Here is a 17,300-nt window from a genome sequence, read left to right on the forward strand (position 1 = left end):
CTCAAAATCTGACGAAAATCTTTTAAACTGACCTTTGTCGATCTGAAATGAAGGCAGATTCAGCAACTGCACGGCCTATTCCTCTCTTCAAATGTTTTCAGAAACACGTTTCAGTGAACTATTTTAGTACGACATGAGATCGTATTCTGAACGAGCCGCCATGACATGTCTGTCTTTGAATTTCCGGAGAAACCAGACCCACGTGACGAGTTCGTCCAATCAGCTGCCGGTTTTCATTTTTGGGCGACAATACAGATTAGCGCTGCCTGCTGTTATGGAACTTTGGTGTGTTCCAAGGCACTTTTTTGACCAACTCGGGGAGACTGATCAGCCCAACTGCCTTTTCTACCGAGGGTCGGCCATCTGGTCTGTGTTTCTGGGCCTTAAGACAGCAAAAATGTGTACCTTCAACAGTGCATTTAATAACCTGATTATATTTGGGTTAAGGCAATACTCCGATTTCTGAAACGCCATGTAAACACCATTCATGCCACTGGTAAAATATAATAATAATAATAATAATAATAATTAGGGCTGTCAAAATAACGCAGATTAATCCATTCCATATTGACGTTTGCATACAGACGAAAATCTGGTGCCACTGATATGTCTGCTCTTCGCTGCTCTGAAACAGACGTTACAGGAAACACAAACCCTGCTGCATGTGACGCTAGTTAACACTATACTCAACAGCAGCTAACGTTAGCCTACCGCTAGCTAGTAGCTGGATTAAACAGGGTTAAAATGCTGACAGCTAACGCTAAACGGTGTAAAGTGTGACTGTGTTTTACTGTAGAGGATTCAACACCGGGATGTAACAATCTGCAGCTGCCGTTGTTGGAAAAACACAGACGGTGTGTTCAATGAAAGTGGTAATTTACAGCCTCGTGGTGCATTTGAAGTTATTGTAAATGTCCTTTTCCTATCTGGTTGTTGTTTTTGTCGTTCAACAGCAATTTACTAGTGAAATAAGTTATTGTTATACATTATTATTAAATCATTTAATTTTGACCATATGGCCTTAGCAATAAACAATGTCACCAACTGTTGTTTAGTACCCTTTTTTTCTTTTCTTTTTTTACTTTCTTAAAAAGTATCGGTTCAGGCACCGTTAATTATGTATGCGATTCACTTCGATTAATTAATCACAGAGTATGTAATTAGATTACATTTTTTAATAGATTGACAGCCCTAATAATAATAATAATGCTTTTCCACGCTGTGACAAGAGTGTGTGAATGAAACCTTACATTTTTAAATGTTACTAATTTAGTGGCCAGTCAGCTGGCTAATTAGCTAGCTTGCCTGCTAAATGGCTCTTTGGTGTAGGTCAACCGGAAGACAAAGCCTTATTCTGAACAGATGCTTGTTGGCAGAGCGCCACCTACTGTACAGGACGGTAGAGTTACTCCGTCATTCTTTACACTCTTCTCCGCGCATGTATACGGACAGAACCGACAAACCCAGCTGTTCATGTAAAGGCACTGATTTTCTGGTTTGCATTTACTAGCTTTATTTCAACTTTATTTGTTGATGATAATCCTGATAATTTACACATGACCTCTACAGTATACAGTGTCTGCATGCATGAAGGTGTGTGTGTGTGTGTGTGTGTGTGTGTGTGTGTGTGTGTGTGTGTGTGTGTGTGTGTGTGTGTGTGTGTGTGTGTGTGTGTGTGTGTGTGTGTGTGTGTGTGTGTGTGTGTGTGTGTGTGTGTGTGTGTGTGTGTGTGTGTGTGTGTGTGTGTGTGTGTGTGTGTGTGTTTTAACCTGTATATGGAGTATAGTCCTGTCAATAGCATGGGCCTGTAGCAAAGTCACGGTGCATCCACCGAACCCTCCACCGGTCATCCGGCTGCCAAACACCCCCTCCACCTCCATGGCTGCACACACCAGCTCATCCAGCTCCCTGCAGCTCACCTCATACAAATCTCTGAAACACGGACATCAAGTTGTTTCTAAATCAATGTTTCTATTCATTTAAAACAACCATCAACCTCATTTTCCCAGTGAGAGCTATAATCCTTTTTGCCTGAAGTATAGTAAAATCAATATATTTATATTCTGGGGGTTTCAGATTCAGATTTGTTGGATACAGCAGCAGCAAAATCATCTTAGGGTCAAGTGGAATGTTCACAGACAAGATGAACATAGTTTGATTGATCACCTCCCTCCAGAATGTTTTAATTTTGTCACACTCCCAGACACAGGAGTGCATAGAGCTTCCTTAAGCCTCATTGTATTTAAAAACAAAGGTCAGGTATATTACTGTTGTATTTATTCAATAGGAGCTGTGTATGTCTGCATCAGCCAATTACAGGAACATCAAGTTACCACAGTCTGTCCTAAACAGTGACTCGGGGTTAAACAGATCTGATACTACAGAAGAGGATTAGGGCCACATGTCAAAAAATGTATTTGAGTCCTGAGTTTAAAGTCAGAATTCTGACTTTAAACTCAGAACTCAATACATTTTTTCACGTGGCCCTAATCTTCTTCCGTATGCGATACAGCTGCTTTAACTGTACCTGAGGGAGTTGTGGCTCTCCACCATTAGCTTGCCAAACTCTTTGTAGGCTCCTCTCTTCAGGGCCTCCGCAGCTCGGACAGTTCTTTCTATCTCCTCAATCACATGACGAGCTCTTCGACAGGTTACGTCATCCAGTCGGTCCCTTGCCTCTGAAACGATAGGGAAGGTCAAAACGTGGCGCTACTTCAGGGTTCACTGGGCTTAAATAGTATCGGATGTTAGAGCCTCTGAAATTAAAATGAAGACTGTGTCAGTGGGGGGGTCCCGGGCCTTGTTCATAAGGCTGATTAACCCTCCTGTTGTCCCTGGGTCAAATATGACCCATTTTCAAAGTTTCTTTATCACAAATATGGGTTTCTTTCAACGAAATTGCCCAAAAATAACATGGATAGTTCCAGTCACGAAAACAGTCTGTGAATATGCATCAACATACATTCCTCTGATCTTAACTATTAGTCAAAATAATTCAGAATTTCAGGGTTTTTATAAAGAAGTTTTTTATAACTAAGTGTAAAACTAGCAGTAATTAGTTGGAATGAAGTTGGCTAGGAAGATGTAACACAGAATTGGGTGATAATTTATACTTTATGCTTTATAGTCAGGCTATAACAGACCGGGTCAATTTCGACCATGGTTGATGGGAAGACAACACAGAAGTTCAACAAGCACTGGCATCTCTCATACATCGTTGCTGCTTTCCACCAAAAGGTCTAATCTGTGTTTAAAAATCACTAAATGAATCCCTTCTGATCCCCATGAACCCTGTGGTGTTTCAATTAGCTGCTAGGCCTCAACGATGAATCTAGCTCAAAGCCCACATCGCAATGTAATAGAAGATGATTTTCAAATCGCAAAAGCTGCGAATAAAAGAAGAAACGTTAGATTTTTTAATGCTACACAATCAACCAGAGGTTCAGAAACACCTGGCCCCGGGGGCTTCACGTGCACACACGCTGTCCTAAGCGTCACATGACACATGTGATGATAGTAGTTGAAGAATGCCACGCGCAAGCATCCATTAAGGGTTAATTTTTTTTCAACCTTTCCTATGTTTTTTGTGTGTAGTGACTGATAGCAACAACAATCTTTGAAATTGGTCCAGTATATAGCATGAACTAGGGCCGCACGATAGTTTGTTTCATCGTCTACGTAGCGATGTGCGCATGCGCGATAGTCACATCGCAGGACGTCGCGATGTAGACGCTAAAACTTTTTTGCTGCTTGAAAGAAAAGTAAACTTTCACCTTTTACATGATCGTTACCGACCGAGCCTTCCCCTTTAAGACAGGTGGCAACGTGTGTATGTGACGTAACGTTAGTCCGACGGGGTTTGTTATGGGAAGTGAGTAGAGCTGGGCGATATGGAAAAAATCTAATATCACGATATTGTTGACCAAATATATCGATACCGATATCGATATCGCGGCGATATTGTAGGGTTGGCAATTGGGGCTTACAAAAAAATATTTACACAATGAGATTTTCGATAAATAATCATCATTAATGTGTATATAATAACTAAGTGGGTAAAGGCAAATAATAGGAAAGCTAGCACAGTTTGGTAAATTCAAGAAATTACATCACTTTACTGTAATCCAGCTGTTAAAACCAGGGACAGATAACACTTGTGTCATATCACAATATTACGATATCCAAAATCTAAGACAATATCTAGCCTCATATCGATATAATATCGATATATTGCCCAGCCTTAGAAGTGAGGCTCTCCGTGTGTAAAAAAGCACCGTAAGCGGCAGCTGCCGCTGACAGTGATGCACATACTTTTCCATGGGTGGTGAAGCTACAGTGGTCAGTGTTTTATGTTCACTGCAAAGACGAACTAAATCACCTGATTAATGCAACGTTATCATGACGTTTCCCGGCCAGAAAGCTGCTACCAGCCAGGCTAAAGCTAATGTAATTAGCCTAAAGAAACAAGGCGTCTGTCCCAACTCATGTAATGGTTCGGAGCCGCAACGCTGGAAAACGTAACACTAATCTACAACAGAAGTCTGTTTCTGATATAACATAATTTACACTGATTTAAGTGCTCTTGGATAGTGTGTGACACGCAGGCTCTGCATGCACAGCAAGCCACCAATCACAATGTAGTCTCGCATTGCCAGACCTTCCTCCACAGCGCTGCGGAGGAGGGTCTGGCTAGTCCACACAGCATTCCGGGATGGGAGAAAAACATGCTCTGGTTTATTGGCATTTCTTAAAACCAATCACAATCGTCTTGGGCGGGGCTAAGCTCCACACGGAGCCACGGTGCCTCTGCAAAATAGTTTCGGGAAGGAACTTGTTTTGGTGGAACGTGAACGTTTAAAAGTAGTTTTAGTCGTGCAACAGAAAACTCAGACTGGACAGATAGTCTAGCTAGCTGTCTGGATTTACCCTGCAGAGATCTGAGGAGCAGTTAACCATAGTCCTCACAAATCCACCGGAGGTTAGAACGCCAACACAAAGACAAGAAGATCATCCTGCGGCATTTTCGGCGGCAACGGAGCAATCCCTGAAGTGGAACGTTGTGGAGATAGAGAGATGGAGATTATATGTGATATATCTTGGAGAATGGATTATTTTAACCCAGCCCTACTAGAGGCTAAAGCAGATTTTCTGGCTACATCTAAAAAAAAAACATTCTAAGTTTTTAATGAGGTCTTCATCATCACTGATCAGCAGAACTGGGACAGAACAAGCCGTACGATACACAAGACGAAAGGGCAGGAAAAAGAAAGGTCAAGACGGGATTACATCAACGGAATGGATCAGCAAAGGATAATAAAAAAAATATACTTCCCACCCTCCAAATCCTTCATGGTGGCATCTCTGAGACTGGCTTTCCCCAGGATGGAGGCGGCCTCCTCACACTGTCTGCGTCTCATGGGGTACTCACTGCCAGTCAGAGAGTGTTTCACATTGGAGTTGGTGATGAGAATGACCAGGCCTGGATCTGCCAGAGGGACAGGGGTGGCCTCCAGTGACCTGGGGCAAACCACAAAGAAGCACATGATTGACAACGTTGGATGTACATCAGGGTTTTTCCTTGCTCAGAATGGGCCATTCTGGGGGGACTTCGCACGGCAGTAAGTAGGGTTGGGCATCGAGAAACCGATTCCTACTTGGAATCGTTTCAAAAATTACGATTCCAATGGAATTGTTTCTTCATTGGAATCGTTTGGAGGATTTGGTTTCAAATCTGATCATGGGTTCCAAATTTAACATGCACGTCAAGTTTTAGTTTCCATAGCGACCAGGCGCTTGTTGTGTTGCAGCCATGGAGCACAGTAAGCAGCGCTCTAGTGGGGCTTTGTTTTATGTTGAAAAACTCGGTAAGACTGCAACCCACCATTGAATGAAAATAAAACTTTCTTCTTATTTGTGAAATAAGCATGTGACCCGTTTCAACTCCACCCCTCAAAGAACTGGAATCCAGAATCGATGAGAAGCGGAACTGAAAGGAAGAATCGGAATTGGAATCAGAATCGTGAAACGATGCCCAACCCTAGCAGTAAGCATGATCGGTCCGCGTACAGTAAAGGCAAATGGTCTGTGTTACCTCGTTTGACAGAAGTCTATGCATTTACCTGTTATTTCTGACAACTTGATAAACAAAAATGTACGTCATGCTAGGGCTGAACGATTAATCGTTTTAAAATCAAAATCGCGATTTGAATGAATGCGATTAGCCAATCGTAAAGACCGCCATTAATCGAATGTGAATATTTAGTTAAATGTTTGGTGTAACATTTGGTTTAACATTATTTATTCCTCTTTTTATTATTACATGTACTGCTTTTTCATAAGATCAATGCTGGAATAATGTCACATATCACAGATTGTTTACCGAAATGTCCTCTTTTCAGTGGATCTTTCATGTATTTTTTATTCCTTTATTTAACATGACGTAGAAGGTGTAATATGTAGATGCTGCTGTTGAACTGAGGCACATCAGAAAGGTCAGTTTACAGGAATGTACTGATATTTGTTATGGGAATTGTTTTGTATTATTATATATTTAGCTTTTGTGATAAAAGTTCTGCGTTTGACTGAAAACACTTATTGTTGGCAATTCATATCTATGTTCTCATCCTAGTATAAGAATATAGAGCAGTTTATGATGGTGTCTCATGTTATAATGCTCTATGACATGTTTTATCTGTTACACAGTGGAAATTGAACTTTAGCTAAACTTTCTTTTTAAATAATCACAAACTAAATTGTAATCCCAATATCTGGCAGTAAAATGCAAATCGTTCAGCCCTATAAATATGAAGAAGTTCCTCAGCCTTCGCTTTGTTAAGCCAAACAAAGAAGAGACAAAAGAGTCATCTCGATATTACCAAAGACTGGATTAATCTACTCTCATTGGATGTTTACACTACCTGCAGTCAATGAGCAAAGCGTGGCCCTCCCTGCCGAGAACTGACACAAACTGATCCATAATGCCACAGGGGACACCAGCATGAGTGTGTTCTGCCTTCTGACAGGCCACTGCTTTGGATACCTTGTCTCCGTCATCTGAAAGATGAAGAAAGATGAAGAGTAAATACCAAAAATCCCGGCTCGTACTATAACTGATGATTGAACAGAAGAGTTATAGAAACAAAGTGCTTTAGGCTCTAATTAAGCAGCATCATGTTATCACTAATACATGTTGATCCATTGCCTCCTTGGCCTTTTCTTGAAAATAACTGGATGTCATCTATAGACGTTGGAAGTAGGGTTGCATTGACGTCGACTGCATCAAACTGATAAAAAAAAACTGCTATAAATAATTGACTTTCATATTTCCTTACAACATAAAGAATATATGCTTTCATAGCCTAGTGATTTGATTGTCAGAAATGACTCTTCATGTGCACATGCACTTTCTATTTACTTTAAAAGTTTTCATGATTGATATGAGCAGAGCTTTCCATGAGCGTCGGCTGCCGGCCAAACAGCCGACCACTCATTGAAGTCTAGCCGCTATTTTATTGTATTCATTTCAGTATTTCCCACAGATTAGAAAGCAATTTGTGGCGGGGGGGGGGGTACTATCAAGTATCAAAAACTGAGGAGGACACGCTGTTGGATGCCGTCCTCCTCTCCTACTCTTTCTTCAATGCCGAACAAATCCATCTCTCTCTCTCCCTCACCCTGTCTTTCACTGGTTGAAGGCTGAAAATATTGAAAACAAATTAATAACATAACTAATTCCACTGGTGGGACTGTTGAGCTCTGTTTCAGACCGATACCTCCGGTTCAAGCTGCTCCTCATCCTCAACACGTGACTTTTTCAGTCGCGGAAAATACTTTTTCAATACTCATCTGGATTGAAGCAGCAAACATTCAGTGTAAGAGTAAAAAAATGACATGACATTATTTATAATACGTTTATTCACAGCTGCTACATATAGTGTTTTGACCTCGACAACCCAACTGCATTTTACCGCAAACTTGCGACTAGTTAACTTCCTAAAGCAGGCGCAATCGCTTGTTTGCTAAGTCGGGTCGGGACTCAACATTAACACACTGACAACGTTGTCTTCAGTGTGATTGTGTAAAGGTGTTCACGAGATGCCAACCTTTCGTGAACTTGTGAATTTCGCCAGCCGTCTTCTCCACAGACAGTGTTTTCATGGAGACAGACGCTGTGTGCACGGAGGGATGATCGAGGGACTGTATGTGTATACGTGTGTGTGTGTGTGTGTGTGTGTGCGCGTGTGTGAGAGAGAGACGTGAGTGACAGAGAGACGGAGGAGAGCGGGGAAAGGAAATGCAGCTGAACGAATGCTGCGTGTTTTAAATAGCGTTAAAAAATAGTAGTCTGTGTGTGGGAAACGCATTTTTTATTCTAATAAATTACTTTTGATTAACAACTTGCGATTCACTATGCATGAACCTTTTATTTGATACAATCCAAACAATGGGAGCAGGACGACAGAAACGAGCCTGTCTGTCTGCATCGGTCCCGTGCATGTTCAGCTGAGACGTTGCGTGTCCGGCGGAGAATCGTCTTCAGTGTTTTGATCAGCAAAATAATTGATGACAAAACACACGTAGAATTGCACTGATTGCACAGACAGGGAACGTCCTCATTACACGGGCTACTTTGCGAAACGCCAGCAAACACCGGTGGCAGCAACGTGCAGTATAGCACTAAAAAGTCCTCTGATGGGTGCCTGGGTAGCTCACCTGGTAGAGCGCGCGCCCACATAAAGAGGCTTAGTCCTCTGCGCAGAGGCCGCACGTTCAACTCCGACCTGTGGCCCTTTGCTGCATGTCATTCCCCTTCTCTCTCCCCTTTAAAGTCCAAGCTGTCCTGTCGGAAATAAAGGCCTAAAATGCCCACACCAAAAACAAAAAAATCCTCTGAAAGCGCTGCATTCTCCATAGGCTTTAGGCTACAGTACGCCACAGGACGTTTATGGGCTTAATGAATGAACAAATTAATGAATTGGCCTATCTTTATATGACAAACAGATTAGTTCTGTTGTTAAAACCAGTCTCTTCCAGCTAGGTCAAGCCCTACCTGCTACGCAAAGACTTCGAAAGAGTCATACATGCATTTATTACGTCTCGATTAGACTACTGGAACTCTTTGTATGTTGGATTGGATCAGTCATCCCTTCGTCGGTTACAGTTGGTCCAGAACGCAGCAGATCGACTTATAACCGGGACCAAAAAGCGGGACCACGCTACACCGGTTTTGGCCACGCTCCACTGGCTTCCTGTTTGTTTCCGGATTGATTTTAAAATTGTATTGCTTGTTTTTAAGATTTTAAATGGGTTGTCGCCTTCTTATTTATCGGAGCTTTTACATGTCCACTAGGGCTGTGCAAAAACATCGATTCACATTCGAATCGTGATTCAAGCTCTACCGATTCAAAATCAATTCATAGAATTCCAATAATCGATTCATATTTTATTATTATTTTAAAAAAAAATTATTTTTTATTGTATGTCTACTGCAATTACATGGGGAAGTAACCACATTTACATACTGTGAATTGTTTTTTTGTTTTTTTTAAAATCGAGAATCATTTTTGAAGCGAAAATCGATTTTTAATTGAATCTTGAGCCTAAAAATAGATATTGAATCGTGACATTTTCTGAATCGTGCACCCCTAATGTCCACACGCCTGTCAAAGCACTGAGGTCTTCCAATCAGATGCTCCTCGACGGGCCCAGATCCAGGTTAAATAATAAAGGTGACCGAGCCTCTGGAATAGTCTACCAATTCATAGAAGAACATCTCGGACCGCTGAAACGTTCAAGTCCTTGCTTAAGACCCACTACTCTTCGTTGGCTTTAATTCAAGTTGTCCTTTTCTACGGTTGGTTATTTTGTATTGTGTATTGTTTGTGTATATTATCATTTTGGGGTTTTTTGAGCTTGTTAAGCACTTTGGCCAACTATGGTTGTTTTTAAATGTGCTATATAAATAAAATTGAAATGAACTGGACATCTCTAAGACACACTGCAAACACACTAAAACTGGCAACGTTATTAAAATAACAGGAGGTACAGTTAAAAACACGATTTTGTATTTTTTTGTATTATGGGGGGGGGGGGGTTGAATGTTTGGTGTAACAGTACATTTAACATTATTTATTCTTTTTTTTAATTATTATATTCACTGTTTTTATAGGATAAATGCTGGAATAATGTTACATATCATTTATTGCTGGAAATTCATATCTATGTTCCTCGCATAAAGATATAGAGCAGTTTTAATGGTGTCCTATGTTATGATGCTCCATGACATGTTTTATTTGTTACACAGTGAATAATAAGAAAAATATTATCGCAAATCGAATCGTAATCGCAATATCTGGCATTAGATTGGTATTCAATTCTTTCCATTCAGCCCTAGCACAGACCCACGAGTAGAGTATATTTACAGCACCCCCTCCCAGACAATAGTTGCATCGTCCTTGACGTCATCTATCTCTAATATAATGAAGATTCCTTACAGAATATTAGAGTCAGAATGTAATCAGATTCTGACCTGGCTGGAGTTGCTGCAGGAATGTGTAGAAAGCCACCTCCAGAGAGGCAGAGCTGGACAGACCTCCTCCCAGGGGGACACTGCTGGCTATCACCGCCCTGAAACCTGGGACAGGAGGAGCTGAAGCACACAGGACACAGACACAGTGCACGTTGAATATAAATATCCTGTGGTGGCGTTTTTTGCAACGCTTTTCAAAATCGATTCTTTTCCCCAGAATTTATTTATTTTTTACAAATTATTGACCTAAATATTTTCTGTTTATACGGTACCGCTGGTGACTTCATCTTATCCCTTACCAGCAAAACGGAGCGAAAGCAGTTATGTACTTCTTTACAAATGAAATAAATGTCAGACTGACATGTAATCTATATCGACGGCGTTCCACTTCCGGGATTGTTCCATTGTCGCCAGAAATTCCGCCGGATGTCCCTTATTTTCGGCCTGATGTCCGTCACCTTCCTCTTTCTTTGTGTTGGTGTTCTAACCTCTGGTGGATTTGTGAGGACTATGGTTAACTGCTCCTCAGATCTCTGCAGGGTAAATCCAGACAGCTAGCTAGACTATCTGTCCAATCTGAGTTTTCTGTTGCACGACTAAAACTACTCTTGAACATTCACGTTCCACCAAAACAAGTTCCTTCCTGAGACTATTTTGCAGAGGCACCGTTGCTCCGTCCGGCGCTTACCACCGCCCAAGATGATTGTGATTGGTTGAAAGAAATGCCAATAAACCAGAACACATTTTTCTCCCATCCTGGAATGCTGTGTGGACTAGCCAGACCTTCCTTCGCAGCGCTGTGGAGGAAGGTCTGGCAATGCGAGACTAACTGACATGTGATGTGCATTCTTTGAAGAAAACAATCAGTTTTTAGAAATGTCTCATAACATATTGTCTCTAGAAGTGCATTATTCAACTTTTGTTTTTGTTAAAGAAGGAAAATCGCAATACTCAATACTATCGAACCACAATACTTCTAGAATCGCAATAAATAAAAAATCTCAATACAAATCGAATCGGCGCCCATGTATGGTGATGGAATCTAATAAGGACAAAAGCACATCGTCCCTACAGGATAACACAAGCTTCTGCTGTCCATTGTTCTCATTCACCTCGTACAGGACTGGATTAACTGTATGAGGTGAAAAATGAACTCCTGTAGTAGTAATATTTATTTTCTTGTTTACAATCGGGGCGATTTTAGTCTTTTTTTTTATCCCGGCACCCCTAAAAAATAAGAATCTGTGTTTGACACGCTCCTGTGAGATCAGTTGTTGAGCCACAGCGAAGGTTCTGGTAGCAACTGAAACTGCACATCCATGTGTCAACCACATTAAACTATCATGTTGGGAAGTGGTCGTAACATGCCTTCAAAGTCGGCGGTGAAGCTTGTTTCTAACCTAAATGGGCATGATTATTTTCAAACGGGTCCATTATACTCTCGCATCAAGATATCTGAACGAGCTGTAGGCTATTTGGCTTTGGTGAGAGTCATTTACAGTCATGTCTGACACCTGTCAACAAGCTATAGCCTGGGTAAGTTAGGTCCAGTGTTCTGCTTAAGTGAAAATAATAATACTGACCCTAGGAGCTCGATTTAATCCCGTATTTGCATAATACCACTTCATTTGTAATACCACAGCACCTTTGTAGTAATGGTCCTGTGGCTCATCATTGAAGTAAGTTTTATCATAACTTATTGGCATCGTTCTAGTTGACAAATTCAGTGTTTTCCCTTCCATGATGGTCCAAAATGATGTTAACATGCAAAGTACAATAACATTTTTTTTTTTTTTAAATACATTAAAAGGGTGGCAGGTACCCCTTAAGCTCTGATCCTAGAATCACCCCCTGATTATAATACCTAAAAACATAAATCCCAGGATTATAATACCTAAAAACATAAATCCCAGGTAATGTTTTTATAGCTATGGATATTATTTATTTAATTGTTTACCCCTGTAATGCTGTATAACACCCTTCACATAGTTTGCCCAGCTGGGTAACCCTGGAGACAGCGCCGATCCATAACTGGGCAGGCTGAAGTCCACCCTCCGAGGCTCATCAGCATCCTCTGTTGCCGTTACCACGGTAACATCCTGGCCAGAGGTTTGACTCCCTACCACCACAGTCACCAGGGGCAGCGCCTGGCTCACCAAACACAAAACACATGCAGCTGGGTGGTTATCCTTTCCCTCTTTGTCAGAGAGGAAATAAACTCCATTTTAAAAAAAACAACATAGTATAATGTTTCCTGATATGTGGAACTATAGCAAAGAGTGTTACTTCCATACTCTTTGACTATAGTCCATGTGCCAATCTTCAGCTTCTGCTCTTGTTTAAAGCGTAACTCTCGCCAAAATTAAACCTAGGGTCTTTTTGTGAATGTACCCGAGTCAAACTTTCATTTAAAAGCATATTTAGGACGGAAGTGTCACTTTTAAGAATTACCGTATTCTCGTTTTTTGGTCAAATAGCCTTTTGAATGGGAGTGCTAGGGGCACTTTATGCTAGCCTCAAAATAGCTATTTTTAAAACACTAAGAAGGCTCGACACAACATGAGACTTTGCTCCAAGTATCACCAGGGGCTCTACACATGAACTCGACATTGACAACATTGTTTGTGTTCACAGAGTTTACTAAGAAGAAAGGTTTTGAGCAACTCACTGTAGCTGTTGTTCTTCCGGTCGCCGTCTATCGAAGTTAGTCGAGGGAGGAGAGTAAAGATGGAAAGCTCCTAAAGATTAGTTCCATATAAATGCACGGATAATTCGTTGTTTTGTCGTTAGTGAAACACAATATTGACCTCTTAGTTGAAAAAGGAGCCTCATATAAGAATGACATTTCCTCCTATGGAGTCCACTCATTCGCATTTGGAGATCGCCCATTGGCGGATAGTGTAAACAATAACTGCTAACGTGAGTTGCTCAAAACCTTTCTTCTTAGTAAACTGTGTACACAAACAATGTTGTCAATGTCAAGTTCATGTGTAGAGCCCCTGGTGATACTTGGAGCAAAGTCTCATGTTGTGTCGAGCCTTCTTAGTGTTTTAAAAATAGCTATTTTGAGGCTAGCATAAAGTGCCCCTAGCTCTCCCATTCAAAAGGCCATTTGACCAAAAAACGAAAATACGGTAAATCTTAATAGTGGCGATTCCGTCCTAAATATACTTTTAAAACGAAAGTTTGACTCGGGTACATTCACCAAAAAGACCCTAGGTTGCATTTTGGCGAGAGTTACGCTTTAAGTCGACATGCAAGTGACCCACCAAATGTACGGATGAGGATTAGGGCCACATGTGAACATTTTACTTGAGTTCTGAGTGTAAAGTCTGAATTCTGAGTTTTTGTTGTTGTTTCTTTAAGTCAAAAACAATTGGTTGCATCCTAAATCGCATACTCTGCACTACATACTCAACATCTATACTATCGTTCAACATACTTTTGTGTAAATAAACTGTAGTGTGTATCTTTTCGGACGCACTCATGCTACGTTTACACGTGGCCGGCTATTTTCATAAACGGACATTTCAACCTCTCCGTTTTCAAAAATAACATTGTGCACAGCTGTCAGTTTTCAGTAAAGTGTTCGTTTACACGTACCCGTGTATATATGCCGTCAGGAGCACGCCAGACCTGTAGGTGACAGTGTAATGAGAAGCTCAAGCCCACGTTAGCCAATCAGAATCCCCAAAATAGCAACAACAGCAACGAATCACTTCCTCTCTCTTCTCTTCCTCACTTCCTCGGCTGCCTAAACAGTTTGTCTCAGTTCACATGCAAACGCTCAAGCTAAGTTTTCCAAAATCTCCACTCTGGCCGGAGTTTTTAGAAAGAATCGTTTTCAGAGGCAAATTCTCCGTTTGCGTGTAAACGAAGAGCACAAACCAAGGGAAATGTCTCTGTTTTTCAAAATAACCATGTACGTGTAAACGGGGCCTAAGTTGTCATTTTCAATGTCACTTCCTGAGAGCCTCCTTGCCGCTGAAGACACGTCACCATGGTAACCCCTGCCAACTTCCGCTGTAGCAGCATCACCAGATAACGCTTAAATTACTGAAAGATGTGAATTACTAGACCAACAGTCATTTAAATATGTAGAAATGTAAATTAGAGCGTTATTGATGTTCCAGAGCTGCCTCGGTTTCTGTCTATTTGTCTGTTATGAATGTTGTCTTTACTACCGCATTGCATTGTGGGATATTTAAGCCGGCGTAGTGTGTCCAGTATTGCATACTGTAATATTTTACCGGAAATAGTATGCAAATCACGTACTATTGGTTTATTAAGGTTTCGAACATACCGTTTTAGCCTTTAGACTTTAAGCTCAGAATTCAGACGTTTTTCTCTCAATTCTGACTTTATGTGGCCCTAATCCTCTTCCGTACCAAACAGGAGATGAAATCTTAATATTTTAAACTATGGCTTACGTGCAGTTTGGTGTCCCAAATTATTTTCCAAAAACTGAGTGTCCCAAATGATGTGGGTCTTATTTGAGACAGGTTAAAGGTCCCATGGCATGGAAAGTTCACTTTATGAGGTTTCTTAACATTAATATGAGTTCCCCCAGCCTGCCTATGGTCCCCCAGTGGCTAGAAATGGTGATAGGTGTAAACCGAGCCCTGGGTATCCTGCTCTGCCTTTGAGAAAATGAAAGCTCAGATGGGCCGATCTGGAATCTTCTCTTTATGAGGTCATAAGGGGAAAGGTTACCTCCCCTTTCTCTGCTTTGCCCGCCCAGAGAATTTGGCCCACCCATGAGAAAGAGAGAGACATCATGGCTTGCAAACGAGCAAAGTGGCAGTTAGTCAAGGCCACACCCCCACCCTCCACCTTGCCCCCTCTCTCTCCTCCTCAATAGCATTTAAAGCTACAGACACAGAAATGGCACATCCTAAGGAAAGCTCATTGTGGGACTGGCTCTAGTGGCTGTAATTCTGCACCAAGGCTGACTTTAGGGAAAGAGACTTCAGATACAGTATTAGGGGACCACTAAGGTCTATATAAAAGAGACTTCAGATACATTATTAGGGGACCACTAAGGTCTATATAAAAGAGACTTCAGATACAGTATTAGGGGACCACTGAGGTCTATATAAAAGAGACTTCAGATACAGTATTAGGGGACCACTAAGGTCTATATAAAAGAGACTTCAGATACAGTATTAGGGGACCACTAAGGCCTATATAAAAGAGACTTCAGATACAGTATTAGGGGACCACTAAGGTCTATATAAAAGAGACTTCAGCTACAGTATTAGGGGACCACTAAGGCCTATATAAAAGAGACTTCAGATACAGTATTAGGGGACCACTAAGGCCTATATAAAAGAGACTTCAGATACAGTATTAGGGGACCACTAAGGTCTATATAAAAGAGACTTCAGATACAGTATTAGGGGACCACTAAGGCCTATATAAAAGAGACTTCAGATACAGTATTAGGGGACCACTAAGGCCTATATAAAAGCATCCAAAGAGCACCATGTCCTGGGACCTTTAAGGTTAGGGTAGCACAGGTGGTTTAGCAGGTTCATAATTAATTAAGGACATTGTATGGGGAATTTGGGACACTAAACTGCACGTATACCTTAAACACTTGCTAACACAATATTACAGAGCAGGCCAGTCAGTGAGTTGTTGCTGGGTGCTCTACAAGCATGCAGAACAGTCGAGAGTGTTTAACATCAGCGGTGTAGTCTAGTTTATTGTAGTGGGTATACTACAATAGTCTCTCTGCATGATCCAAAGCGTTTGTTGAGTTTGCGGTAAGATTACTCAACCCGTATTTGCGATAAACAAATAGCTTAAGTGAAAGTTTTGTCCCAAAACAATGTTGCTACGTATCATTGCACATCTGTAAGTGGGTATATGGAAATGCTGGAGCTTTCTTAGCGTATGACGCAGACTACACCAGAGTTGTGTCGTAATAACACGTCTGTCAACAAGCATTACATTCAAACATAAAAGTGCCAGATGTTTGAACGAGATTTGGTATGACAAGCCAACCCAAATCCCATTCGTGCTGCGTCATGACGTTACCATTGGAAGTACAAATCCCTGGTTGTAGTCAGTGTGCTCCCCTATCAGGTTGACTCTTCCGGGAGCACACACCGCCACCCGCGGAGCCTCTTCCCCGAACACCTGCACATACAGACCGCGAGCAGCCGCAACAAGCTCGGCTACACTAGGACAAGAACTGGCCATTGAGCAGCAAGTTTGAACACAGAGTTTATCAATGAAACATGCGCGCAAAACCCACCCAAATGTTTTAGGGAACTTACACGCTAACACAAAACGCTAAGAAACGGTGATATAGATACAACAGACCGGTTAGGATTCTTTTGACATGTCGGTCAGGAGCTCGTTACTTCCTGGTGGTTTGGTCCAAAAATCGTTTATTGTGAGGCTCTGATTGGTGGAGAGACGTCACATGACACTGTTGTCCACGTGAATCTTCCAAAAGAAAAAAAGAGAAGTATCGACGAAGATAAACTTTCTGAAACAGTCACGGCATTTGTTTCCCATTTACTCCGTTTCCTTTTTTTCCCGTAAATTTTATTCATGCAAATGTTCAGAATAACAATATAAGGACAAGCGCATACAAAAGGAAAAATAAAACAAACAAAAAAACATCGGGAAGAGGGGAAAAAAAGAGAGACAGACAGCCAGCATTCACTCAGTACAAGGAAAAGAAAATGTGTAAATGTACATTTCATTCATGTTCATTTTATTTATTTTTTGCTTTTAAAAAGGAATTAAAAATGGTGGA

At 41.2% G+C, this 17,300-nt stretch overlaps 1 protein-coding gene across 1 annotated transcript in view; it reads right to left on the bottom strand.

The window, feature by feature from the left end:
• galk1 (galactokinase 1) overlaps positions 1-16,921 on the bottom strand; it is a 33,233-nt gene extending 16,312 nt beyond the window's left edge. The window contains exons 1-7 of the mRNA XM_078279291.1: positions 16,571-16,921; positions 12,486-12,675; positions 10,529-10,648; positions 6,918-7,053; positions 5,336-5,517; positions 2,528-2,678; positions 1,770-1,932 (exon numbers count right to left, since the gene is read on the bottom strand). Of these exons, the coding sequence (XP_078135417.1) occupies positions 1,770-1,932; positions 2,528-2,678; positions 5,336-5,517; positions 6,918-7,053; positions 10,529-10,648; positions 12,486-12,675; positions 16,571-16,735 (1,107 nt within the window). The 5' untranslated portion in view covers positions 16,736-16,921. The remainder of the gene's footprint in view (positions 1-1,769; positions 1,933-2,527; positions 2,679-5,335; positions 5,518-6,917; positions 7,054-10,528; positions 10,649-12,485; positions 12,676-16,570) is intronic.
• Between the last annotated feature and the right edge of the window lie 379 nt (positions 16,922-17,300).

This window comes from Sander vitreus, chromosome 21, assembly GCF_031162955.1.
Source record: "Sander vitreus isolate 19-12246 chromosome 21, sanVit1, whole genome shotgun sequence".
Taxonomy (NCBI): Eukaryota; Metazoa; Chordata; class Actinopteri; order Perciformes; family Percidae; genus Sander; species Sander vitreus.